At 50.6% G+C, this 26,627-nt stretch overlaps 11 protein-coding genes across 11 annotated transcripts; 6 read left to right on the forward strand and 5 right to left on the reverse strand.

Annotated features, from left to right (window-relative positions):
* Positions 1-29: 29 nt before the first annotated feature.
* M430DRAFT_45953 (hypothetical protein) lies at positions 30-2,293 on the reverse strand (the record flags this gene model as incomplete). The annotated part of the gene is made up of 7 exons (XM_024867809.1): positions 1,961-2,293; positions 1,769-1,856; positions 1,301-1,688; positions 988-1,216; positions 808-931; positions 335-744; positions 30-260 (listed from the first exon to the last, which is right to left on the reverse strand). Exons 1-7 carry the CDS (start codon positions 1,982-1,984, stop codon positions 30-32), a joined length of 1,494 nt encoding a protein of 497 aa, XP_024716795.1. The 5' UTR covers positions 1,985-2,293.
* Positions 2,294-2,752: 459 nt separating this feature from the next.
* On the reverse strand, positions 2,753-4,631 carry M430DRAFT_23291 (hypothetical protein; the record flags this gene model as incomplete). Its single annotated transcript, XM_024864872.1, has 2 exons — positions 2,753-4,412; positions 4,600-4,631. The coding sequence occupies 2 exons, from the start codon at positions 4,629-4,631 to the stop codon at positions 2,753-2,755; spliced, it is 1,692 nt and encodes a 563-aa protein (XP_024716796.1).
* A 1,332-nt stretch (positions 4,632-5,963) lies between these two features.
* On the forward strand, positions 5,964-7,286 carry M430DRAFT_62142 (hypothetical protein; the record flags this gene model as incomplete). Its single annotated transcript, XM_024868966.1, has 2 exons — positions 5,964-5,991; positions 6,386-7,286. The coding sequence occupies exon 2, from the start codon at positions 6,426-6,428 to the stop codon at positions 7,284-7,286; it is 861 nt and encodes a 286-aa protein (XP_024716797.1). The 5' UTR covers positions 5,964-5,991; positions 6,386-6,425.
* Positions 7,287-7,716: 430 nt separating this feature from the next.
* M430DRAFT_54419 (hypothetical protein) lies at positions 7,717-11,504 on the reverse strand (the record flags this gene model as incomplete). The annotated part of the gene is made up of 3 exons (XM_024868466.1): positions 7,717-10,059; positions 10,929-10,953; positions 11,485-11,504. 3 exons carry the CDS (start codon positions 11,502-11,504, stop codon positions 7,717-7,719), a joined length of 2,388 nt encoding a protein of 795 aa, XP_024716798.1.
* A 142-nt stretch (positions 11,505-11,646) lies between these two features.
* On the forward strand, positions 11,647-12,329 carry M430DRAFT_193540 (hypothetical protein). Its single transcript, XM_024864056.1, has one exon. The coding sequence runs from the start codon at positions 11,808-11,810 to the stop codon at positions 12,186-12,188; it is 381 nt and encodes a 126-aa protein (XP_024716799.1). The 5' UTR covers positions 11,647-11,807; the 3' UTR covers positions 12,189-12,329.
* A 494-nt stretch (positions 12,330-12,823) lies between these two features.
* M430DRAFT_148332 (hypothetical protein) lies at positions 12,824-13,901 on the forward strand (the record flags this gene model as incomplete). The annotated part of the gene is made up of 3 exons (XM_024863116.1): positions 12,824-13,247; positions 13,435-13,517; positions 13,588-13,901. The coding sequence occupies exons 1-3, from the start codon at positions 13,072-13,074 to the stop codon at positions 13,899-13,901; spliced, it is 573 nt and encodes a 190-aa protein (XP_024716800.1). The 5' UTR covers positions 12,824-13,071.
* Positions 13,902-14,688: 787 nt separating this feature from the next.
* Positions 14,689-15,779, reverse strand: M430DRAFT_110542 (hypothetical protein; the record flags this gene model as incomplete). Its single annotated transcript, XM_024861368.1, has 2 exons — positions 14,689-15,567; positions 15,621-15,779. The coding sequence occupies 2 exons, from the start codon at positions 15,777-15,779 to the stop codon at positions 14,689-14,691; spliced, it is 1,038 nt and encodes a 345-aa protein (XP_024716801.1).
* Positions 15,780-16,983: 1,204 nt separating this feature from the next.
* Positions 16,984-18,003, reverse strand: M430DRAFT_23296 (hypothetical protein; the record flags this gene model as incomplete). Its single annotated transcript, XM_024864873.1, has 1 exon — positions 16,984-18,003. One exon carries the CDS (start codon positions 18,001-18,003, stop codon positions 16,984-16,986), a length of 1,020 nt encoding a protein of 339 aa, XP_024716802.1.
* A 529-nt stretch (positions 18,004-18,532) lies between these two features.
* Positions 18,533-20,640, forward strand: M430DRAFT_110544 (hypothetical protein; the record flags this gene model as incomplete). Its single annotated transcript, XM_024861369.1, has 3 exons — positions 18,533-18,774; positions 18,923-20,320; positions 20,376-20,640. The coding sequence occupies 3 exons, from the start codon at positions 18,533-18,535 to the stop codon at positions 20,638-20,640; spliced, it is 1,905 nt and encodes a 634-aa protein (XP_024716803.1).
* Positions 20,641-21,973: 1,333 nt separating this feature from the next.
* M430DRAFT_62147 (hypothetical protein) lies at positions 21,974-22,844 on the forward strand (the record flags this gene model as incomplete). The annotated part of the gene is made up of 4 exons (XM_024868967.1): positions 21,974-21,982; positions 22,087-22,161; positions 22,248-22,413; positions 22,477-22,844. 4 exons carry the CDS (start codon positions 21,974-21,976, stop codon positions 22,842-22,844), a joined length of 618 nt encoding a protein of 205 aa, XP_024716804.1.
* An 840-nt stretch (positions 22,845-23,684) lies between these two features.
* Positions 23,685-24,665, forward strand: M430DRAFT_23298 (hypothetical protein; the record flags this gene model as incomplete). The annotated part of the gene is made up of 2 exons (XM_024864875.1): positions 23,685-24,229; positions 24,278-24,665. 2 exons carry the CDS (start codon positions 23,685-23,687, stop codon positions 24,663-24,665), a joined length of 933 nt encoding a protein of 310 aa, XP_024716805.1.
* Between the last annotated feature and the right edge of the window lie 1,962 nt (positions 24,666-26,627).

Here is a 26,627-nt window from a genome sequence, read left to right on the forward strand (position 1 = left end):
CCCCCCCCCCCCCCAAACCGACCACACACTCAATAATGACCCTCCAAAGCCAACGTACCAGTCTTCGTGATCAAATATTCCGCAACCGCCACATCCTTCCCGGACTCCTTGCCATAGCCAGACTCCTTGATGCCGCCGAATGGCGACTCGGCAGCGGATGAATTACCTGTGTTCATACCGATCATGCCGGCTTCGAGGTTTTCGAGCAGACGCCAGGAGCGATCGATGTTTTTTGTGAAGTAGTAGGATGCTAGACCCATCTAGATTGAGGATTTTCTATTAGCTGGTTTTTCATCCAGAAGGGGGGTTGGGGGGGAGAGGGGCGAAAACTCACGCTCGTGTTATTAGCAGCTTCAACAGCCTCCTCCTCAGTGTCAAAAGAATACAGCGCGAGCACCGGGGCGAAAGTTTCCTCCTGAGTGATAAGCATCTCCTTCTTCGCGCCTACAATAATGGTCGGCTCGAAGAAATAGCCGGTCTTCCCAGGGACCTTGCCGCCGCCGAGCACGATCTGGCCTCCGTGCTTGCGAGCGTCCTCGACTTGGTTGAGCGCCTTGGTGATACCCTGAGGAGTCGTGACGGGACCCATGGTCGTGTTCTGGTCGGCGCCGTGGCCGACGACGAGTTTGGAGGTCTTCTCTTTTAGAAGTAAGGCGAATTGGTCGTAGATGCTGCTTTGGACGTAGACCCGGTTGGCGGTGATGCATGCTTGGCCTGCGTGCCGCCATTTGAGTGCCATGAGCGCTGTGAAGAGGTAAGCATTGAGCCATGATTATCGCCAGAGAGAGAGAGAGAAGAGGATCATACCATCAGCAGCCTGGTTCAAATCCGCATCATCAAAGATCAGAAAAGGGCAATTCCCTCCCAGCTCAAGAGTCACTTTCTTAAGCCCATCCGAGCATAACTTGGCAACCAATTTCCCAACCCGGGTCTGTCAAAGTCAGGAGCGGCGCTCTTTCTTTCATTCCATCAACGACAATTACTCACCGATCCCGTAAATGTAACCTTCTTAATGAGCGGATGGCGACAGAGAGCCTCGCTCAACGGCGGCGTATTCTCCAAACTCGTCGTCAACACACTGAACACACCTTTCGGGATGCCCGCCTGCGTCGCCAGCTCAGCTACCGCCAGCACCGAGAGAGGCGTTTCCGGCGACGGCTTGACAATCATACAACAGCCCGCCGCCAGCGCCGCGCCTGCTTTCCTTAACACCATCCTAGAAGGGAAAAACACATCAGCCAACGTACGTTGTCATCGCCTCCCCCATATTTTCTTCGCACAACTCATTATAAATACTCACGCAACGGGGAAATTCCACGGGACCAGCGCGGCCGCTACACCGATGGGCTGCTTAACCGTAAACACCCTCCTCCCAGCCGCCGATGGCTGCTGCACCGTGCCCACGATGCGCTCCGCCTCTCCAGCAAACCACCACGTAAAGCCCAGCGCGTAATCGAGCTCGGCGCGCGCCTCAGCCAGCGGCTTACCCGTCTCGTACGTCACGATGTGCGCCAGATCCTCCTTGTTCTCGCGGATCAGCGCGTCCCATTTTAGAAGCCATTGTGCCCGCGTGCGTGGTGTCACTTTTTTGTAGTGCTGGAAGGCGGAGTGGGCGCTGAGCACGGCGTGGTCCACGTCGGAGGCGTCGTTGTCGGGTGCGCTGGCCCAGACTTGACCACTGCCGGGATCTGGGGGATGTTAGTATCTGCCTTTTGAAGAGAATAGCTTTCGATATCTCTCTTAACCCAAAAACAAAAACAAAACCTACCAATAACATCAAACCTCTTCCCAGATCTAGCTTCCACCCACTCTCCATCCACATACGACTTATCCTTGAACAAGCCCGGGTTCTTGAGCTATTATATATTGTTGGCTTGACTGCTTTTGAGATCGATCAAGTTTGTTTTTTTATGATTTCGGGGTCATGAGGAATATATATTATTTCAAATAATAGTCTTACCTGGAAGGGAAGTTTGGGAGTCATCTCTCTTTTCTTTGTTTCTTTTGTTTGAGTTGAGTCTGGGGTTGAAGAAGTGATAAGTGGACCAAAAAACAGCTGAAGAAGAACCAGAGGTTGGTGAAATAATGCCGACTTTATCAGATCAGCGGATAGGTAGATCGAGATTCCAAGGTCCCTTTTATCAATGTATCAATGATAGATACGCGGGCGGGTGTCGGTTCTTGGAGTGCGGGGTACCCCACCTTTTAGGGGGGAGCTGATTAGAAGTTAGAACCGATGGCGAAAAAACTGCCTTTAAAGTTCCATCTGTGCGGATTATTGTCTTGTCTTGGTTTTTTCTTGCAATCTGTTTGTTATTGGGGTAAATGATTTCTTTGCCTTGACAACACACATTTTCTTTTCTTTTCCGGAGTGCGCGTTTTCCTTTTGACTGGCTGTCTGTCTTCTGTTGATGAGTTCTCCCCAGTCATTGGTTGGTGCTTCCGCGATCCCCGCTTCATTGTTCTCACTCACGTACTTCTTTCTTATCATTCCATCTGTCTGTTCGAAACACATTGCATTATGTCTACGAACGCGACCCGTGCCGCATCCGAGCAGCCAGGCCCAATGCGCAAGGTAAAATGGAGGGGTATCAATCATCCCAAGCCCAACAAAACAAAACAAAAAAAAGCCCATATCTATATACCCGGTATTCCCCCAAAACAACGATCCTTTTGATCACTTGCCGGCCCCGAGCTGCCTGCCGACCTCGCGCCAATGCAATGCAAGACCATCCATCCAATAACCCACATCTCATGCAACCGTAAGACCAACACGGCCTTTGTGTATCTCGCACCCAATACACTCACAATCATCTCCACAAGGGCAAATCTCCTTTTCACCACCACATGGCATACTTGGCGGCTGCCGATGTATCGTGCAGCCGAGACATTGACAATCATCGCCGCAGGGACAGCTCTGCGTATCACCTCCGCACCCATCGGGGGAGAAGGGGTAGTTGACGAAAAAGAAATCCGACGCCGAGAGACTCTGCTCTTCGCCGTTGCCGGATGCGGTGCTCGCCGTTGGAGAGGGGACAGTTTCCACTCCATGGGACCCGTCAGCCGCCACATTCCCATTCCCGTTCCCATTCCCATTGGAGTATTGTCCGTTGGTGTAAAGTTCACTTGTCCGCCGCTCTGGTGCCATAGAGGACCAAGCGGAGCGGACGTAGTCTTGTGTTGCATCGTTATAAGGATGGGCCGCACAACCGATACATTGGCATGTATCGCCACAACTACACGTATGAATGGTGTCGTTTGTTTCTGGGATGACAGGTGTAACGAAGGGTACGGCACCCGAAGCCATGGAATTCTGGAATTGAGGAGCTGCGTAGCTGACGGCGCGCACACCTTGCCGCCATGCCGACGGTTGAAGAGGGTTTTGGAACGAGCCATAAGTTGGAGGGTAAGTGAAGACAGTAGGGTGAGGTGGATACTGAGGATATAGAGCTGGGTTAAAGGGCATTCCGTTTTCTGGAAGTATTTGGTGGCCCATCTGGGGCGTCATGTTTAACGGAGTACCCTGGTTTGATGCCGATTCGGGTTTGACCATTTCCGGCACGGCATTGGACGAGCAGCAGCTTCCGTTGGGTTCTTGAGGTTCAGATATTGAGCTCGCACTAGACGAGTTATGGCTGTGACTTGATTGTTTTGGTGTACAACACGAGCTCTCGTTGCTTCCGTTGCTCGTGTCGCTCGTTTCCCCATTTGTAACCTTCGTTGAACTTGGCGGCGGGCAGCACGAGGTGCCATTTTCCCTGTAACCCAGCCCGCCATTCTTCAATTCCATGGGCATGCCCATAGAAATCTCTGCTGCCACATGCCCAAGTCCCTTCTGATGGGCGCCATTAGTTATACCATTCATCCTGCCATTCGGCGAGGGTATGTGTGGAGGGGCCTGCATTGGCAGATGGCCATAATGTGGTTGCACGTTCGCATACTGGGGTATGAATCCATACTCTTGCGGGGTGCCACTGATCGCGTATCCGCTAGGAAAGGGAATTGGCACCACGCCGGAAGGTCGTTGTTCAAATGGCACTATGTTGACGCTGTTCATGTCCATCCTCTCGAAATTGGCCGGATCGAAAGACAGCTTCCTGTTAGACTGTGGCCGGGCAGATGCCTTCTGGATCTTGGATGGGCCTCTAGTAGGAGAAGACGCTTCAGCCAAGGACCCATTCCCGTCTCGTGGGACAAGTTCTATCGGGGTCGGGACTGGAACTGATGTATCGCCTCCACAATGACATGTATGTTTCCTTGGAATGGCAGCAGTGACACCACCACACCCACACGCCTGATCTCGGGGGTGAGGGCACGCACTGAGCGGCCTGCCCGGCTTCCTCACAGGAACCATAAGTCTCTCGTTGGCATGGTTGCATTTCGTGGATCGATGGCCTCGTATGCATGGCTCACTGGGACAGAAGAGATTTGATTAGCAAGAGCGCTTGCGGATGTGTTCTCTTGATCGAGCACGAGCTGTGTAGGGTGTAGTCCGATAGATATGGGCGAGGGTCAAGCCAGCAGAGGGGCAAGAGGGACAGGTTCAAGTCCCCGTCTCGACCGGGCTTTGCGACACGGGGAAGGCAGAAGCAAACGTACCAGGCCATCTTCACGCCATTGATAATGGGCATGATTGTGCGGATCAGCAGGCCGCCGTGAAGAGCACGCAGGCCGCTGTAACGGTGGTTTGCAAACGGAGACGTTCACCTTCTGACGAAGTCCAAATAGCCTCCGCGCTCTTCGGGAAGCTGATCGGGCTTTGCCTTTTCGTCTCGGATCGCCGCCCGCATGCGCAGCGGTCGCGAGCCGGAGCTGTGCAGGAGAGGATGAGCGGATCAGGCAAAGATCTCTGCGTGTCTGCGCGGGAGGAAGACAGCGTGGGTGTTTCTAGAGCCGTTCTAGTTTGACGGGCGTTGATCAATCGCGGGCTGATAATTGGGCGCCCAGGGCATTCAGCCTCGGGGGGGGGTGTGGGCGGTAGGAATCGAGGGAGACGGCGGGAGTGGACTGTGGGAGAGACAATTGAGAAGAAGAGCAGATTTGCGCTGGTTAAGTTGGGAGGTCAGCGAGGTGCGTAAGGTCAGCGAGAGAGCCTGAGGTAAGCCATAGACCCGTATCTCAAGGAACCAAGACTGTCGACGTGATGGGGGGGCTTTTTTTGACCGGGGCCGAGGGGTCGCGCAACGACGACGTACCAGATTGCTCGTGGCGGGGTCTGCACTTTGAAAGTGAAGGAGATTTGCAGCGTCGCAGCGGCCCTGGGTGCACACGGGCGCAGAGTCGACTGAGGATTGTGGTGTTCTGTTCTGGAGAGGTGGGATCAATCGTCAGGGTCGTAATTCTTCAGTTGGCAACTTGGCGGGAGGGCAGAAAAGAGAGGGACGATCGTGAGCAAGTTTCCATAGGCCGGATTCATGGATCCCGCAGAAGGGCTCCTCCCTACCCGCACCCTGTCGATGGGCGTTATGGGCAAGAATTGATATGTATGCGCGAACAGGGAGAGAGAGCGAGAGATTCGAACATCGGGATCAAGATCAGATCAGGATCAATGTCAGAAGAAATAGCAGAATCAACAGCAGAAGATGTCAATATCAATTCCCCCTCCCTGGTCATCGCAGCGCAGGTACAGATCCAGCAAGAAGGCGCTAACCCGAAACAGACCCCATTATCTAATCTCTCTTGGTTACATAAGCTGCCGAGGTCCCACGTCACGGGTGGCACGGCAGACGGGCATAAACGAGTCCGCGTGGCTGGCCTACCTACCTTACATCTCAGGCCTTAACTCAGGCCACGATGACGGATTACAGAATTACGGTTGTTATTATATTATTATCTATTATTATCTCAAATTGCGTATTACAGAATAACCAGGATATGTGCCCCGCTTTCCAGGCACGCAAGAAGATTTCCGAGAATGGAGATGGAGAGTGGAAAGGAAAGCGAAAACTTGATAGTAACGGTCAGCAGCATCTCGGTCACGCACAGGACAATGTATGTAAAAGCTTTCCCAACAACTATTCTGCGATGCGTTCTTGAATTTGGGATTTTGATTTCTGGATACCTAACCTACCTTATGTGACGGAGATGGCGAGGAATACTTGCTTGATTGATTAGGGTAGTCATGCAAGTGCATGTTTGTTCGTTTTGACTGTAGGTGTTTCTTTTTCAACCATTCATTACAAGGTTCTTGGTGGTTTTTCATCCCGTCTGTCTCTTTTCAGGTGCAGTGGCACTGGGGATAGATAGATAGCAGGAATCTCTCTTCTCCTACATCAGATCATCGTTTCTTCCTCTGCTCGCGATTATTCCGCGTCTTCTTTCAGCAAACACGCAAATCCCAATCACAGGGCCAAAAAAAAAAAAAAAAGGCTGACCACCCCGCCAGAATCCCACCCCGCCCACGTGACCCACCCCCCTAATCCACCATGTCGCACGCCGCCCCCCATCCCGGGCCCCAGGTAGAAGAAGCCAAAAAGCAACAACAAGAAGAAAAAGAAGAAGAAGAAGAAGGCGATGATGACATCGAGACACTCGATCTCTTCACCGAGCCCGCCGACTACTACCCACCGACCCCCCCACCCACCACCGAGACCTACACGCTCCTCAGCGGACGCACGCTCACGCTCCACCTCGTCGGGCACAATCCTTTATGGGCGCACCACCTATGGAACGGCGGGCGGCTCATCGCGCGCTATCTCGAGCAGCAGCCAGCCCTGGTGCGCGACCGCACGGTGCTGGAGCTTGGGGCTGGCGCGGGCCTGCCGAGTCTGGTGAGCGGCGTGCTGGGCGCAAGGAAGGTCGTCGTGTCGGATTATCCGGATGCGGATCTGGTGCAGAACCTCTGGCGGAATATCGGCGCGTGTGAGGAGCTTTTGGAGGAGGTGGCGAAGGGCAGGGTCGTGGCGGAGGGGTATTGCTGGGGTGCGGATGTGCAATCGTTGTTGGTGCATTTGGGAGAGGGAGAGGGAGAGGAGGGACAAAGGGGGTTCGAGGTGTTGATCTTGGCGGATTTACTGTTTAATCACTCGGAGCATGGCAAGTTGATCGAGACGATCAAGAAAACGATGGCGCGCACCGTGGACGCGCAAGCGTTAGTGTTCTTCACGCCGTATAGACCGTGGTTATTGGATAAAGATATGGCTTTCTTCGAGGGCGTCAAAGAGGCCGGGTTCAAGGTGGAAAAGGTGCTGGAGGAGAAGATGGACAAGGTTATGTTTGAGGAGGATAGGGGGGATGAGGAGTTGAGGAGGACTGTTTTTGGGTATGTGGTTAGGTGGGATTTGTGAGTTGGGCGGGGAATGGCGGGTGGATGGCGGGGAGGGAGGGAGGGATGGAGGGAGGGAAATAGGTCCTATTTTCAAGGAGTCTGGCTTGGATGCCTAGGTAGGTAGGTAAGAGAGTAAAAGAGTTCATATGGCTGGCTACTTGGCTCGAATAGAGAAGTGATATCGTACACCCGACGCGCTCAGATAGATCTGCAATGAGACAACCATTGTTGTGGTTTCGTACCGTCATTTATACCCCGTGGAATTAATCACGCTTTTCCTAGGTCTAGTATCAATCTAGATATAGTAGGTATCCAACCATCTATGACCCGCTTCCGACTGTCCAAATAGGCAATGTTCACGACCTTCCCTCATCAGATCAGAACATCTTCTAATGCTTTCCGACTACGTCCTTCATCTCTACCGAACCGTACGTCAAAAACCCTATATTCTACCAATATATAACCTTCTCTCTCTCCTTCCTCGTACCATCATCACTTACCAGCACCCCCTGACACTTAACCTTGATGAACCGTTCCGGGATGTGAAAGTCCACAACCATTAACTGGACTCGGTTCTTCTCAGGTACCGTCCAACCACTCCTCAAGACTGGTCTTTCTCTTCTTCCCTCTGCTTGACTTGGGATTATCCCTGATCCTTCCACAGTACAATCAGGTTCATCAGATGCATATTCCGTGAAGTCCCCTCCGACAGCGTCAATTACCAGCTTGGACATCCTTTTCCCATTCTCCCACCCCCCTGAAATTTTGATCTCGTCGCCAAGATGTGAGCCCCCCGGGGAGCTGAATCCCTTGTCGTCTGCTGCTTCATACTCCCTAGGTGGAACGTGCACGCTTGGTTGTTGTGATGAGCCAAGAGGCGGAGGAGAAAGCCCCTCTTCTTCGCATGAAGCGATCCACTCCCCGATCATGCCGCTCAAGACGCCATCCCACATCCCTTCCTGCCGCGGAGTCGCAAGGAGCAATTCAATAGCTTCGCGTCGGATCGTTGGATCACGACATTTTGTTGCCGTTACGTGTAAAGGGGGGACCAGCCCGACCTCGAAAGTAAACCTAGCGTCCTTTGGAATCCCTGAGTTGCGTTGGGATCTTGCCAGACGAGAGCATGTGCGCGTTATGTATTGGAATTCTGAGAAGAAGGAATCGTAAACCATCTCGGAGGCATTGCATACGGTAGCGAGAGTAATCAGAGTGCATTTTTGATACAGTGATATGACAAGAGCCGCGGGATTGCAAATTGTGCCGTCCGCCTCGATGGCTTTGCTAAGAAAAGGACGAAAGGCCTTCTCGAATGCCGAGAGTTGTCGCATAAAGGATGCGAATTGGCTTGCGATTTTGGCTGGTGGGTCACTCCTGGTAGGCGCGTATGTCTTGTTGAAAAATGTACGCCTGTAGAATTTCAAAGCTCGATCCATGAGAAAATCCCAACTACGCTGCGCCGAGGAGAAGTCCGGAAACGAGGAAGGTATGGGGAGATGGTAAACTCTGTGGACATCCCAGACCAAGGGGGGTATCCCGGGAGGCATTCCAAAGAATATACTGTTGCCTTCGAGTCTGACAAGTGTCTGGATGAGGCTTTCTTCTAGATCTAAATCGTGATGGAGGATGGGAGGTACCGGAATCGATTCCAGTGGACGTTTAATACTAGCAAATGGCGCTTGGGATGGGGATATGGACGAGGGGTGCCTTGGTGATTCCGGGAATGAGTGGGCCCCGGGTGTCGAAACTGTGGACTTTGACAAGATGGACGATGATTTTCGAACAGCGGCTGGTATTCCGAAGGTAGTATTTCCAACAATAGAATTCTCTGCAGCGGTCTGCACGAATTGGTCTGCTGATGCACTGGAGGACTCAAGTGTATGATCATTAGTAGGAGCCGACATCATCATTTGCTGCTGCTCCTTGCTATAGTCAGTTCCTGTCAAAGCGGCAAGAGGAACAGCGACTTGTTCTACACAGTCTGCTCCTCTCTTTTCTCCATCCAGGCGCGGATTATTCTCGACTTCAAGATATTGTTCGACATGCAAAGCGATAACTCTTGCCTTATATATATTGTCGCAGCCCTGCCTAGTCTGCAGAGCTTTGCTGACCTGCCCTGATCTGGATTTAGCATCTGGTAGGAATCGTTGAGGTAGGTTTCGTTGAGGTATCCGAGGTTTTGAGCCAGGCCTTCCAGCGAAGTAACTTCGTAAGATTTTAAGTCCACCGTATGTCTGTTGGATACCAGACGCGTAACTTCCAAGGAGGGTCTCGAAACAGATGAAAAGGAGGCAACTTATAAGTGCGACCCTCAGTTGCGGCGGGCGAGACATCGAAAGATACCGGTTCAGAGATTGAACAGCCTTGAGGTGATGGAGAACTGCGTGCTCATGGTGCCTCTTGTCAATATCTTGTATAACGTTGGCTTTTATTAGAGACCTTGACGCCTTTTCTAAGCCCCTGTTGAGCGCTCCAATAGCAATGACCGCGTGGCGTATAGAGGCAACAGCATGACTCTCCTGCAAGACAACTCTGCTCCAGAAGTCGGCATCAAAGTAGCCAGGTAACTCGCGTGCTGAAAATTCAACGAAAGCTTGGAAGTACCGGCTTTCGTCTTCTGTGCCATGGATAGAACTACTCGGGCTGTATAAGCTTAGGGATGGAGTTCGAGGTTGTATTGGGGCTACCACAGGCCCTCGTCTTGACGGAAGGGCCGCGTAGCCATCGCAAGTTCGTCCAAACTTTTGGCACCGAAGACAATATGGCTTCTCCTCACCACATTTTACTCGTCGAATCTTTACATTGCATTCGTCAGCGTCGAGCACAGCACGCAACGAATGGAAGACAGGGCATACTTTGCAAGTAATACATCCCGACCTAACTTTTTCAATCCTAATTCAGTATTCGATAGCGAAGAAGCCAGAGCATTCTTACCTTTGGGTCGACTCGTTCGTGGTCTCTTATACGCTCTAGTCCCCTCTCCGCCGAATGTATTTGTATGAGATGCGGCTAGGTTTGCCGGCATCAAGATAGGAAAATATGGACTTGACTTTTTAGGCATGGCTAAAGAGCCTGAGCAGAAGAGCGTAGCACAACGAAATTGGTGAAGCACAGAAAGGCCCGGGGCAGAAGGAAGCGAGGATTACTTGAGAATAAATAGAGAAACCCAGATTGAAGACGAAGGCGAGACGGAAGAGACAGGAGACAGAGGCGTCTTTTCATATCTTGTGTGGCTCATTCTCCAGATCAGAAGTAAGTTGACCGGTTGAGTCGTACGATGCGGGGTGGCTTTTGACACTGGGGATCATATCTCTCGGTAGACTAAGTCGACTGCCTTGTTTCGGTGCTCCCGAAACAATGCAAAGCATTAGAGATGAAGACCGGACTCATGGCGTAAGCCTTATCATGGCCAAGCAGGTTGGCGCAGGCATGCGAGTATCAACCGCAGCAACACCATGCAGGGAGCGCGGTAGCACAGGCCGGTTCCTCAGCCCTGTGAGCCCCCCTGAAAGCGGTCGCTCAGTCTGCGGCCCAACCTTATTAGACGCTGACTTTTGATACGCTGCAAGAAGTGGGTGGATTGGCGGCAACCCAGTGGATGGTACTCCAACATCCTCCTGGAGATCTGCGCGGGATGGACCACTCGAATCCTCCGTCTTGCTGCCCATCGGTTGGCCAATCTCGCCCCCCTAAGTCCTGACCAGGCCCAGAAGCGTCCTGGCGGGGAAATGATTGTGATAGTGCGGAAGTGTGCGAATGTGAGAGTTTCTCCTTACCCGTGTCTCCCCTGCTCCATAGTATCTGCTTGAACTCATTCTGATTGGACCCCGTACGAGCACCACCATCCCGAGCACGCTCATGCTGTTCGAACTCTCTATTGGGTTCCTTGCTGCGGAAACAGAAGCGCATTGCGTGCGGGAAAAGCTGCCTTGGGAAAACGCCTGCAGCCTACCTAGAAAGAGCCTTAGAGATCTGGCCTTCAGTAGGAAGATCTCTCCGGGCCCTTCACTGATGTTATTGGACAACGCGAGAGAGAGATGCATTGGACATCTCGAGGTAACGTTGGCTTCGCCTTTTGTTGCTTGACCGCTCATCCATGATTCTGGGGCTGGGTGAGCTTCGTCAGACTTGTATCGAATAGTATGCAGCCTCCGCCACGGCCTTGCATTACTAGAGAAGCTTACCCCTTCTCCAGCAGATAGTTTAAGCAGCTGACTGGCGGATACTTCGTAGGGCTCATCGTGCCGTCTTGATATTCCGGGTCCTCCAGACGCGTAGAGCCGAGCGCTGCTGTATGGATTTGACAATGTCGTGGTGTTGTCAAGACATTGTTCAGAACTCGTTGATATGAAGATGTGATTACAGTAATATTATCAATAATAGTGCTGTATTTATTCCCCCTGAATAGCTGTAATTATGCCACAGGCTGGACCTAATATGAATTAGGTTTAGCGTACTTTGGGAGCTATCGAGGATCAAAACCGAAATCTCGCGACACAATTTTTTCTCGTCCTTCAATCTGCGTTCCCAATCTAACAACTCTATGAAGTCTTCACGGAGCTCACGCAGCTCTAATAGGTTTTGGTATCTATCTCTGATCTCTTTTCTAGGCTTCTATTTCCTTTTCACTCTCCCTCCCGTCGTGACACTGTCCATCAGTGGACCGCTCTTTATGGAAACAATCCATCCCATCTTGTCCCCAGAGTGGCACTTTCGAAGCTTTGGCGATCCTCTCTCCCATGGTCACTCAGAGTCAAAAAGAATGCCTAGATCGAGCCCAAGTACTCTGCCAAGAGTCATCTTACTCGTGTTGCAGGGTCGCAGCTTCGGCAATGAAGACCTTTGCGTCTTTTTGATAAGAGACAATCCCATACTCATGTTTATTCTTGTGTTCTCCGTACTTCTGGCCAAGCAGAGGCCATAGGTCCCTGATTTCTGCTCCTGCTTGTGCCCGACCAGGAATCTTGGACGGTGACTTTTAGCTCCTTGTGATGTGCTTACGCTCGATGGTATCCTAACGTGAGGCCTTTCAAACCAAGCTATCGACTCTTCAAAACATGAGAAAGGGCGAATTGCAGTATGTAGGGTGCTTTGACTGTCGAACCAGGATCTCGCATAAGCCGACTTCAAGGCTAGGTTAGGTTGGAAGAGGGAACTGGTAATAAACAAGAAGCCTGATGCTACACAGGATCTGATTATGGAGAGATCAGGAGGCGTGAAAAGGATTAGACGTCAAAAGCAGGTGAAGAAAGAGGCACAGCGAGCCAAGGAAGAAGCCATTTCTTTCTCTAAGTCCGCCATAACAGAATTTGACATGGAAAACCCAGATTGATAGTACTCCAACAGACATCATGTCCCAAGGCCGAAAGATGTGTAGCGTATATAATTCCAGGGACCAATAATGTCATTTCACCAGTGATTTCAAAACACCCCGGAAAGCTTACTTGAAAGCTTACACAATCACAATCATCGCGCCATCCAGCACCCCGCCTTTGGCGCCTGGGATTCCAGGTTTGGAAGTCGTATAAATATCCAGCTCTCAGCCTCGCCACGAGGCCCCGCGCGACATCATCGTCTCTGACCTCATCGTTGGCCTCATCTACCTACCTATATAACAAAACACCAAGAACCGTACTGCCCTCCAGCCTTGCCACGATTCCTTCTACCACGCACCTCTAGGAGCCGTCCCACTCAATTCCTGTACTTCGAACATCCCGAAACGAAAGCGTCTCTTTATTATCACCCAGCGAATTGCACTTCCTGATCGAATCGGATCAGATCGGCTCTGCAAAAAGCAAAGAGAGAACATGGATCCATCCGCATATACATATCCCTCCCCTCTAGAAGGGTACGAGAACCTGCCACCGCTGCCCGACGAGAAAGCCGAGGACGGGAAATCCTATGTCAACCCCCAGACGGGCGTGCTGAGCCCGGCCTACGAGCGCTTTATAGACCCGCTGGATAATGGACGGCGGGGTGCATTGTGAGTTTTCTTTTTTTCACCTTCTCTTTCTACACCCTTTCCTTTTCTTTTTATTGTTTCTAGAGGAGGATTTCCTGGTAGGCAGACAGACAGACAGGAGGGAAAAGAAAAGAAAAGACCAATTGGATTGCATTAGAAATGAATCTAAAGAGATGGAGGAGGAGGAGGCTGATCTCAGAACACATAGTGATATCCACATCTATTATTTCCAGAAAAACCCCACACAGCTGCAATTCGCACGCGAGCTATGGGAAAGAATCCGGAGAGAATGTAAGTCTCCCATCTTCCCCCCCCCCCTTTTTGCAAATCCCCCCCCACTTCCTCCTAACACCCCCCGCAGTCCCCGAACTCCGCATCTACAAATTCTGGGAAGAGCCCGTAGGGCCGCACCCAATCGCCATGTTCGAAGTGAACCTGTTCACGCCCGCCCAATTCGGAGCTTTTATCCCCTGGCTCGTGATCCACCGGGGTCCGCTCAGCGTGCTTGTGCATCCGAACACGGTGGATCCGGTGACGGGCGAGCATGAAGAGGAGGAGCGCGATCATACGCAGAGAGCGACGTGGATGGGCGAGAGGGTGTTGTTGGATTTGAGCTTGTTCAAGAAGATCAAGGAGATGAAGGCTGCGAGGCAAGCGGCGCTGGAGGCGAAGTAGAGGGGTGGTGGGCTGGGGAAGAAGAGGTGCGGGATTGAATGAGGGAGGGCGTAATGAATGAATGAGGGATGATGGGCGCGGAGATTGGAGGTTTGTTTGCTTTTTCGAAAGGCGTGCTTTTTTAGGGGTTGTGATTGATCGCGGAGCGCATAGAGTTATATTCGTTTTACATGAACACACACACAAATATTCCTCACATCTTCTTCTGGTACCTTATCTAGGTAGCTGAAGCTGCTGCAGTACTTGAGATATGCACCCCTAGATCAAAAAGTCGCTTTTCTTTCTTTCGCTACCTAAGGTACTTCAAGCAAACCCTTACGCTACAACGACTTTTTGTGTGAGAATCTGGATAGAGGAGTTTTCGAAAACTATACCAGAAAAGCGTAGAGGACCTTAGATAACCTATATCCAGCTACCAAACCACTCCACGTCACCCACCCCTACCTATCTCAACTTCTTCTTCAAACCCCTTATCAACTGGAGAGAACAACCACTTGTGCCATATCGTGATGCTGGTGGTATGCAAGTGATTGAATTTGAATTTTGGTAAGATGGCTAGAATAGCGTACCCCTCGAGTACCTAAACTAGATAATCTTTCTTGTTTTCCCATCATCCCATCTTGTCCTTATCTGATTGATCCAGCTGATTGACTACCTTCCCCCGCCGCAATATGCAGTTTTGCTTTCAGTTAAAACACACGGAAATCACATCTCTAATTCATCCCCTCTGTCGTAAAAAGTCATGCCCCCCTGGGAACGCCTGCAATGTGATTTCGCTATGAGACATTCAGGCATACGTATTGCCGTTGCCATTCGCATCTACAGACATGGGGCTGCCGCCGCTGACGCGTGATCGAGAGGGGGTGGCTTGTCTGCGTCGGGTGGGAGCGCCGTTGGGTCCGGAATCTTCATCACTATCCTCGCCGTGCTCGGCAGCATAGATGGCAGCTTCATCCAAGTCCTGGATGTTGTCAGGCCGCTGTCTTAACCATGACATCCTCGGCCCGCTTCTCGCCCGCTCGGAGACTTTGAAGCCGTAGATCTTGGGTTCATAGACCTTTCCTTTGCCAAGACCGGGAGCTAAGTTGTGCGCATTCATGCCGTTGATCTTCTCCTTCTCCTCCCCATCTTGCAGGTGAGGGGGTAGAGACCGAGGACCGTGGGCACCAGCCAGGGTCTCAACGCCCTTCTTGCTGATATCATAGTCAGGGAAGGTGAGAAGGAAGAGGGCACCAAACGTTCGGCCGAAGAAAGCACCATCAACGGTTTGGAAACGGGAGTTGGGAGGAACGTAGACATCCAGACAAGACGGACAGAACAACTTGACGGTGTCTTCGCCTGGGACATCGGATAATCCGACTGGTAATGTGCGGACCTGATCACAGAAAGTTCGCGGACAGACACCGAAATGAGCTAGTTCGTACTTCTCGGACATTTGCTGGATACCGGCACGAGAGCAGATGAAGCGTTGGTGAATGAGGCCATAGAGCATCTCGGCAGAAGATTCTATGATTGACAGATCAGACGCCATGCGGTGATGTCTTCGCTCCGTGGCTGCTCTGTTGCGGATTAAGCGTTCTTGACCCTCGATGGATTCATCACCTTCGTCTTCCTCTTCGTCTTCGTCTTCGTCGTCATCATCTTCTGGTTCAACATCCAAGATCATCTAGAAGGATCTCATTAGCAACACGAATGACCCACACGGGGATTAGAATTTACCTCAAGTGCCTCCTTATACATAGCTACCTGGCTCTGCAGGCCCGTCAAATTGAAATCATCTTCTATGAAATCCTCCGAGATCTCGGCAAAATATTCATGCCCGAGCAAGGAGCAGAAAGAGGAGATCCAGGACTCCGGAGTTCCAGACGAGGAAGACATTCTCTTAATGTAATCACGGTAGCCCAAAGAAAAGAGAACGATTGGATCGCTGACACCAACGCGATGGCGGGGGAAACGCTCGTCCCTATCGACTTCCTGGTGATACTCCTTATAGGCGTCTAGACGGTCCCTGGCGACCGATCTGGACCGGACTAGACTATCGTGCTTGGCCTGGGGTTCTCGTAGTTGTGGATAGATCAGCGGAGATCGCGAGCAGGGTACGGCGCAAGGCCAACGCGCAAAGTAGCCCTTGGCTGCAACTGATCTGCAAACGCAGTGCTCGCGGGCACACCCGGGGAGATGTAGCCTTGACGGTTCAGCTGCGAGTTGGACGCCGCTCCAGTCGGAAAACCAGTATTGCTGGATCTCGCGGCGGTCTTTGAGGAGGGATAGGCAGCGTTCGATCTCGCGCTCGATGTCTTCGTTAGACTGACGGATTTTCCGAGGGGTATGTTTTGCTACCTTAACCGCGATTGTGCGAATGTAGACTGTGAGGTCGAAAAAAGCTGAACGGGGCGGCGGCTGGGTACTGCCAGGAGACGGAGATGAAGGCACTGGAGGAGGCGGTGGTGGACGCGTAGGAGGCGGTGGGTATTGAGGTTGTGGGAGGTCGGTAGAGAGACTCGGAGACTTGCTATCGTCGAAGGGGTTCGGAGATTTGATACCGTTGATGCTTTCTGTTGAAGCCTTGCGAGTCGCCAGTTTCCTCAGCACAGCGCTCTTTCGCCGGCGTAGACGCAGCATCTTGGGGGCGTGCACAGAGTAATGTGGCATGTACAGAGTGCTGGGGCGTGTGTAGAGTGACTGGGCGTGTCCAGAGTAAAGGTGGGAGAATATAGACGCTGATAGGTCAGCTAGCGAGGGGCATTTGTTTACGTTTGTGTGCCTGAGGCATAAGTATTTAACCCCTCCAAGTGAATGGAAGACGGGACGTACCTTACCTTACATACATCAATTCGCTATTTCTAAGAAGTGGCAGTCCCGGACGAAAGCATTGAGTGGATATATAGGGCACGCATGTCACACCTCAGTCTTTGAACATACATGAACACACTTCAGGCAGGTAGGCTAGCTTAAAAACATTCCAACCCAGAGGAACTATCTACTTGCTTCTCTACGGAGTAGAGAGATCTGGATGGTTCACAACAAATGACAAGGGTATCAATCAATGCATACTTATCTTCTGTACAAAGAATCCATGTCCTCACCTGAACCACCAATTCACTGATGCAGTGACATCCGTCCCGATACTTTTTATGCTATGCCACCATCCTTTGGGGATGAACAAAGCCTCGTCAGGATTTACTATTGCTTCGAAGCCATCTTGTATTGCCGAATCACCCCATACAGCCTCGTCGAGGGCATCGCGCTCAGGGCCTTCCATCATTTCCTCCCCTCTCAGGTTAGTCTGACCCGATTGCCCAATTGACCGTTGAACATGCCGGAATATGCCCGCCCCTACAGAGGGTCTATATAGCCGTACTTGTTTGCTACTTGCCAGTTGCACAAATAGATTAGGATTTGGATCTCGGTGTAAAGGAGTGTAGGTCGGTGGGATGCCAATCCAGATATTGGCATCATATATATCTCCTTTTCCAGCCTCCCTTACCAATCTTGGAGTTGGCAAATCCTCTTGTAGTTGTTTTGGTAGATCCGTGATCTGTGCTTGCGCTATGTATAATCGAAGTAACGGCGAGGCGCCAGCGTTGGTTCTGCAAGCTTGTAAAAAGAGGGATAGAGGAGCATTGAATCTGTGGAATGATCCGGCAGACGGGTTTTGGAGTAATTGAGAGAGCATTCCTTTGAGATCTTTGCTTCCGCCAGCCTGCCCATGAGGCTTCGTGGGATCTTCGGCTAAGTCATAGGTCAACTCGTATGGTAGAATCGTATCTTGAAAGGTGTGTAGATACTGCGAAGGAACGAGAGTCTGCTGCGGATTGGATGATTCGTTGGCATTGTCAAAGTCTTCGAACGTAAACCATTTGACTGCGGCGGGAATTGAGGAGCTCGGTGATAAGGCGGCCGGGAATCCGCCAGAGCTTTCTCTCTTTATGAGTAAAGGGGTCTCGGGAGTGAAGGCTTTCTTGCGGAACTCGTTGATGTCTATGGTGTCAATTGGGCCAGGAATTGTTTCAACTTGGGAGAGCGACCGGAAATGAGCGGGGGAGGAGCAGAAGCGTCGAGTTGAGCGTTTCGTGAGACAAGTAACCGCTTTGCGTCGCATAACGGCCTAATGAGGAGGCTGAGGGCTGAGGAGCGAGGGGAATGAGGAAGATTGCAATAAAGTATAGGAAGGTATATACTCCAGAGAGTTTTCGAGACCCTGCCCGCGAGGTAAGGCAAGGTACCTCAGGTACAACACTAACTCTAACCTAGGTGGCTCGTAGGTGTGGCTGAAGTTCATACCTTAGAGACAAGGCCTCCAAAGCGGCAGGTCACATGTACCTCCCCCACACATTTCCCCGGGCTGGGGAAGCGGGGTCTCGGTCACATACAAATCCGGAGCCACGTGTTTGTTGAATACCCTCGTATCTCGGCCTTCCCCCATAGATGGATGGCTATTCCAAGATGCTCATTCGCTGCAACCCGCCAGATCGAAGGCAGTCCTCCGGGGCAACGCAACATCTATCACGGTTAAAGCCAGGCCTGGCTCCCGCAGCTAGATGCCAGCAAGACATTCATCATACTCAGCTTTGCTTTCGCTTTCAACTCTACTCGTTTCCATCCAAAACAACTCCAACTAATACCCCAGAATGTCTCCGTTCCTAGGTGAACGGCCGGTGTACGGCACGACGATCCGCAAGAACAACGGCTATGATGCCGACAGCTTTTCCTACTATCCGGTTTTGATCATTGGTGCCGGCGAGTCCGGTATTGCTATGGGCTGTCGTTTGAAAGAGGTTCTAGGTTTTGACCAATTTCGCATCTTCGAAAGACAGTCAGGCATTGGAGGCACATGGTGGATTAATCGGTATCCAGGGGTTGCTTGTGATGTGTAAGCGTTTTGATCCAACTCATTTATTCCCTCTACAAAACCCAAAGCCTTCATTGAATGCACATCAAAGATTGAGAGATTTATCTAAATCATGACCTTGGTTCTGCACTCACCAATTAGAACTCATCCTAACCCATGCAAATCACAGGCCGGCTGTCTTCTACAGCTTCTCCTTCTGCCGGAATCCAAAGTGGAGCACCTTTCACCCCGAGGGTCCAGAAATCGTCAGATATCTGCAAGATGTCTGTGATCAGTACGAAATAGTCGACAAGATACAACTCAACACCGATGTCAGAGGATGCCGTTGGATCGAATCAGAGAAGGTTTGGGAGGTGACTTTACAACATTTGGTATCTGGCGCTGGAGATCTCAGCGAACACGACAGGGCTCAAAAGATCAAGGAGCAAGGCGCGGAATCCGTCTATGTGTACGAAGAAGTCGTGAGGGCAAAAATCGTTGTGAGCGCCGTCGGCGGATTGGTGGAGCCAAAGGTGTGGCCTGAGAACATCCCAGGGAAGGAGAAATTTGCCGGTCAAATATTCCACTCTGCCAGGTGGAGATACGATGTAGACTTGAAGGGCAAGGACGTTATAGTCGTGGGGACTGGATGTTCTGCTGCCCAATTTGTCCCTCGATTGACTAAAGAATACGGCGCTAAGTCCGTAACTCAACTTATGCGATCACCTCCTTGGGTGGTTCCCCGAATAGAGCCCCCACTTGGGGAAGAGGCTTGGGGGAAGTGGGTCCCATGGCTCAACAAGAACATCCCTGGTTTCAATTTAGCCATCCGCACATCTGTGTTCTTGGTGGCAGAATACGACTGGCGATTGTTCGGATCCGACGAGTACCACAAGAAGGAACGCAAGAAGTATGAAGATGAGCTTCTACAACATATGCGAAAAACAGTCCCCAAGAAGTACCACGAGATCTTGACGCCGAACTATGGCGTCGGATGCAAGAGGAGAATTTTTGACGCCAGCTGGTTCCCCGGTCTCAACGATTCTAATATCGAACTTACCACGCTCCCTCTCACAAGTATAGGAGAACATACCGTAACCCTCGGTCCTGGCCGCACATATCCTGACATTAAGGAAAGCACCAGCACCGTCCCTACCAACGAAGTGACCATACCCGCCGACGTAATAATCTTAGCGAATGGGTTCGAAACCACTGGGTGGCTCCATCCGCTTGATATCACTGGCCGAGACGGTCAGAAGCTGCACGATGTCTTTGACGAGCGTGGAGGTCCCCAGATGTACATGGGCATGGCCATGGATGGATTTCCCAACTTCTTCACCATATTTGGTCCCAATACCGCCACAGGTCATTCATCCGTGATTCTCGCCTCGGAGAACATGATAAACCTAAGCCTGAAGTTCATCAAGCCTATTCTCCAAGGAGATGTTGAGCTGACCGAGATTAAAAAGGAGGCAGAGATTGAGTGGGCACGGGACACCCAAACTGCGCTCAAGAAGCGGGTTTGGAGTACTGGTGGATGCGGTAGCTGGTATAAGACCGAAGAGGGTTGGAACTCTACCGTATACCCGTAAGTTCCCTGCGTTGATGGAATGGCCACGGTACTAATCATGTTTTCTTTTCAGATATACCCAAATCTGGTTTGGTCTCCGCTGCATGTTCCCTACATGGAGTGATTGGAACATCTCGTATACTCGCAAAGGACTGAGGAAGAAGAGAACCAAGACCTTCCTCAGGTACCTGGTATACTTTGCGGCCATCGCTGGCGCTGTGAATCTACAACGGCGTGGCCAAACTGCTGCAGGCGTGAAAGCGCTTCTGAGGAGCTATGCTAGAAAACTACTATTTATTGGTGCCGGTACTTTGCAGAAGGCTGCAGAGAAAGTATGAGGAGATCTTGAGTTCGGATTTTATCTCTGCAATGTTTAGTTGAATTGTCGTATATACTGCTGCTGAGGCTAGGATTAATATTAACAGAACTGAGGCTAGAAACCTGCCTTATAGAACATCCGTTATTCAGTCACAACCGTCGACTTCTTGAACTTTCTTCCCTGTTTCTTGTCCTCTTCCTCACCGTTCGAGCTTTGCTTCTGCTTTGCACTCTTAATTAGTCTCTCCATCTTAACTATCCTCTATATTCTATTACACAGCGTGTTAGGTAAGTTCTAACACTACGCTCACTATAAGACCAAAAGATCATAGTTTTACGATCCTAGAAGATTCCTTGTCTTACACCACATCCCCCTCTTTATCAGGAGAATCTCAAGCCCTATGATGCCAAAATCCTCTTTGTAGGGCTTAGTAGTTTACTTGTTTACATCTATTCGCCTTACATTACTATAATCGTTGACTTTGCTTGGTGTATCGAATTTTCGCATCAAGAACTACGCCCTTCTTCTTTCATCAGCCAGATTACCTACCCTGGACATTGGTCATACCCTCCATGGAAACTTTCGAGATAGATTTACTAGCTTTTTCTAAAAGCCCTTGACATCTGCACAACTCTGCAATTTGACTCTCCACTCATTCATTCATCTTTGCGAACCTCGCTCACTTCCTCCTTTAGTTTAGTCAATCATCATCGTCAACCTGGGCCATTGACGTATATGTAGCTATTCTCAAACAGGATTGTGACAAGGAGAGGATGCTGCTTGCCGTTTCTGTACTGTGTTTCATGAGAATTATATATATAGCGAAGAAGCGGAAGAAGGGGTGGCGGGAGGGGAGAAAGTCTGTCTGTCGATCAATACTAGCGAGAAAGATTTCAAGATGGCGGGTTAATGGCGTCTTTGTGGACGAGAACGAACGACAGAGACGAGGTTATTAAGGTATGCCAATTTTACCTTAATGCTACCTAGCTTGTACTATATGCTTTCTTGTGATTAAAGTTAAGTACATTAACAGCGAAGGAAAGGAGAAGTTCTATCTGGACGATAGGTACGTCTAAACCCAAGCCAGTTTGCGGACCGGATCATCTCCTACTAGGTAATTCTGGTCTGTTATCATTGGGCCCGTGATAGGTCTTGTCTTTTCTTACTGAGGAACGATCGCGACTTGATGTAGCTATCTACTAATATTACTATAATGCTGTTCTACACTGACACGGGCGACCGGTCGACTAGCAGAGCTTGTTCACTCGTTAAAAGGGGGAAGCGAGTCAAGACCCCTTTGGGCGAAGCAGAGACTATTCACAAGAAGGAACACTGTCGAGAAGCATGAGACAATGACTAAGGTATGACGATGAAAAGTTATGTTTTCCGTCGGGGCTTGGCAGATGCACTCAAAGGTACTTTAAGTACCTATGTATCTTATATTCATTGCTGCTTTTTTCTTCAGGCTAATAGCTATCTAAGTATCTTACAGGATGACACCATCCCTTCCTTTGCTGTCAGGAAGAACGACCCTTACAAGGTATGCTCTGCCTTACTCCGACCACGCCTAAACATACTTACTCACCCAACTGAATGGGTAGTATATTAGTACCAACCTGGCTTTAGCAACCACTTCGAGTTCGCCCATCGCTACAAGAACAAGAAGTCGTGGCTCTACCGGGTTTGCCACGCTGTTGCCCATCAAGGCTTCACCAAGCTGCTCGACAACCTGGACATCGAGTCCTGCTTCCTTTCCATCAACCCCAAGACCTACCTCTCTCCCACACAGCTGGTATGGCGCCCAGTTGACCATCCAAGCGCGGACGAGAAAGTCACTTTCCTAGAGGCTCTGAAGACAACCCAACCCTCCGCGAGGGTATCGCCACACACGTCTACGCCTGCAATGCCGACATGACCAACCAGACCTTCACCAACAGCGATGGGGACTTCCTGATTGTGCCGCAGCAGGGTGCTCTAGACATCCAGACCGAATTCGGCATGCTGTTCGTCCAGCCTGGTGAGATTGCCGTCATCCAGCGTGGCCAGCGCTATAAGGTCAACCTTCCAGACGGCCCTCTCGGTGCCAACGGCTTGGCCAACCCCCGCGATTTCCTCCACCCGGTGGCCAAATATGAGATCCAGACGGGGGTCGGATGGCGCTCTATCTATAAGCTGGGCGGGCGGCAGATTTTACTACAGCAAGCAACGGCACTCTCCCTTTGACGTTGTTGCATGGCACGGCAACTAAGTCATGTGAGCGTCACCCCTCCTCAAGAAAAACATTAAACAAAGGCTGATCCCCCCCGAGCGGGGTACTTTGCTAGGGTGTGTGGGCTAGTGGGGGGTTTTCCGGAGGGCGGGGTGGGAGCTAGTGTATGGGCCAATGAACGCTTTCCTGGGAGCGGGAGCGGGAGCGGGGGCGGGGTTGGCAGCCAGGTATGGAGTCTAGCCAGACTTCCTCCCCCGCCGTCTTGAACCGATCTCATCCGGTTTTGTAACATTATACACAGTGCCTCAGGTACCTATATTCAGGTAAGGTACCTTGAAGATGTTGTACAGGTTTTCCGGATAGGCAGATATCCCGGTCTTCATGGTGGCCCTTGGAAAAGGCGGCGAAGGTCCAGACTTCTTGTTCTTGATGTCGAGTGTCTGGCGTCTCTGCAGCCAGTTAGACTCGCGATGACTCGGCAATCTGATCGCAAGGAGTCCGGACACTACTCTGTAGACGACCGGGTCCTGGTACCAGGTTACATCTCAGGCTCTCAGCTTATGTTCAAACAATTTCGGCCAGTAAATGCATCCAAGTTACTTCTTGTTCATTTATTCGACTCTACCAGCCGCTTTTCAATACCGACAAGCTCTGCCGGTGGGCTTTGCCATCCCACTCGGAAGCTGACTACGACTTTTGGCCCACCGGCAGTAACGTAAGCAATGAAAGTTGATCTTGAATTGGAGACGCGCGGGGAAGTATTTGTATTTGGTTTCAGTCGAGGGTGTCTGAAGACTTTGTCTTTCTCCTAGAACTAAGACTTCAACTGCTTCAATTGCTTCAACGTAGCCATCATGGGCTCAAAAGATCAGAATGCTCCGCTTCAGACCTTCATCCACAGCGCGAGTGATGAAGGGTTGTCGAGCATCACTACATTGATCGTCGGCAGTAAAAACGCGGTTCTGATCGATCCTCCCCATTTGATTGCGGATGGAAAGTCTGTTGTCAAATGGATCAAAGAAACCACTACGCTGCCGCTCAAGGCCATCTTCGTCACTCACCACCACCCAGACCACTTCTACTCCGCCGACATCATCCTAGACGCTTTTCCCGCTGCAAAACTTTATGCTGCACCGTACGTTCGCGCAGGTATTGACCGAGAATATGACGACAAGGTCGTATACTGGAACGAGATGCTGCCCGGCAAAATGGTCGAGAGGCCCCGCAAACCAGAACCCTATCCTTTTTCATTCTTCGTCATCGACGGCAATCCCGAGTCTCCCATCATGCTATTGGGGCCAGTGCAAGGAGACACCGTGGATCATACGCTCTTTTGGCTCCCTCGCGAAAAAACAATCATCTGCGGCGATGCCGTATATGCCAGGAGTACTCACGTATGGTCAGTATTCACCACGCGATCATCTCAAATCACCAACTGACGGGACAGGTGCGACGAGGTTGAAACGGCCCATCTCCTGGTCGCGTGGCAGAAAACGCTCGACCTGATCGAGTCCCTCTCCCCGACGAAAGTCATCCCGGGCCATCTCTCACGCGGTGCGGGCTGGGAACTGGACGCCAAGGCCGACCTGGCGCACACGCGCAAGTACCTGGACCTGTTCGCGGAGAAGATCACGTACGCGGCGAAGAAGCCGACGGTGGACGACCTGACCAAGACGTTTAGCGAAAGCTTCCCGCAGGCCAAGGTGGCGGCGGACTTCTTTATCAGTCATCTTGCCAATGACTTTGGCGAGGGAGGGAAGGTGTGGGAGGAGAACAAACACCACAATGTTGGTGCGCGGACGGAAGAGGGGTTGTTGGGGTACATTGTTAAATAATTGCGTGATGGAAATTGGAATATATGAACAGACTCGATCTGAATGATTCTACGTGCCCCAAGACTGCGGTAGCACCGCTATACAGGTTCTCTTGCGCTCTGTTAACACGTAGTGATGCCCACAACCCCGTATATAGAATCTCGAGTATTCTTCGCTTCCCAAATCTTTCCTTCAGCCCTGAATCCAAGCCACCTGAAGCAATAACCTCTCATTTGTTTAAGTTGTAACACCTACCTACACTCCTTGTTACCTACTCCTGGACCATGTGTCCTCTAGCACCAAAGTCTCCTCTTGATAATACAGTATAGAACTATCTTAGTAACTCTCTGGTGTTTCACTTGCTGACCTAGCGTCTGTATAGAACTCCTCTGCGCCAATAAACTAAGAGGCGAAGAGTACTCCTCCCATTAAAATAAAGAAGTCAAGAGTTGCAAAGTATAAGGTCCTATCTGTTTTAAGTATTGTAATATCTATAATCTCTTGCTGATCTTAAAGTCAATGTAACATGTCAACGTACAAATGCGGCATGCCTGCCTCTTCGCTATTCAGAGCCGTGCAGAACTTCCCAACTACCTTTATCTTCGGTCTTAGGACCACCTGGTCACAAGTACCAGGAACACACACACAAGGTAGACAAAAAGGACACTAGAGGAGAAGGTAAAATGCGGCTCGAAAGAGTAAGTTCGACAATATAAGAGCGGGACCGAAATTAAGTAGTCACTTCCACGTTAGACTTTCCCACAATCCAGAATCAAGATGCAAATACAAACTATCTTCTACATAAATAAATGCATCACCATATCTACAGCGAACAAACATAATAATTCAGAAAAAAGGGCCGTTCACCAGCAATATTATCATGTCACAGACGGAGATATTTCCCTGTTAGTATTCCTACAATATATTATTTATACATCTTGAACACGACGAGCTAATTGCTATAGCCCTACACCTCATAGATGACCTCTCGAGGGGCATTATTTGCTTTATTGTGTGCCTCATCTGCTCCGCAATGATGGTCAAGATACCTATCTTCTTTTCCGAAGTATTCCAATCATTCAAGGCAGCGGCCCAAACCAATGAAGGACGCTCATCCCGGGCCAATAATAAAAAAGAACGCACAGCGACCAGAGAAAGCTTCGAGGTTTTCGGGTGGGAGATAGATAGGATCACGGACCTTCTTATAGAAGAGCAAGATCTAGCCAATGACCAGGGATCAGACGCGCTCACCACTACGAGTAGGATTCTTTGGGCGGGTATTGATGCAGATACCTCGGAAAGAGTGAAAGCTTGTCTCGCGAGGAGGGCCCTCAAACGTGAGTTACGTGACCCTGACCTTCCAGCAGAGGTAGGTAGGCAATGAGCGGTAGAAATCACAACTGAAAATATAAGGGTTGCTGATATTCAGTAGGACGCTCGAGACAAGGCTTATCATTCCGAGGACACTTTGCAGGAAGATGGTGAGTGGGTGTACCACTAGTCGCGTGCGATAGATCGATCGTGGATCTCGGGGATATAAACGACGGGAGGGGAGGCTCCTCAGTGATCCTTGAACTTTTTATTATCTTATCTGGTGATAGCAGTTGCAGGCTGCAGCCCTGGCACATTGCTCACCTACTGTACTTAGCACCTGACCTCACCCAATAATACTGATAAATCAGCCCTGCCACCTTTCCGAATAGAAGCAGGTTTCGTCCAGGTTAGGACTCGGGTGTTGTCTGTTACAGTAACCAGGGTTGATGTTTCAAGTGGATACTATTCGACAATGATGAAACAACCAATATCTCCAACATCGGATGAAACCTGTCGCAGCTCCGGACAGAGTTTAAAAGATGCCTTGCTTCTTTTGATCTTTCTCATTCATGTGTATTTTTTCTTCCTCTTCCTCTTCCTCTTCTGTTTCTGCTTCTGTTTAATTATCTCGAACCATCTTTCCCCCAAGTATCAAAATGCACCTCGCGC

The sequence above is a fragment of the Amorphotheca resinae genome (genome assembly GCF_003019875.1).
Source record: "Amorphotheca resinae ATCC 22711 unplaced genomic scaffold M430scaffold_14, whole genome shotgun sequence".
Lineage (NCBI taxonomy): Eukaryota > Fungi > Ascomycota > Leotiomycetes > Helotiales > Amorphothecaceae > Amorphotheca > Amorphotheca resinae.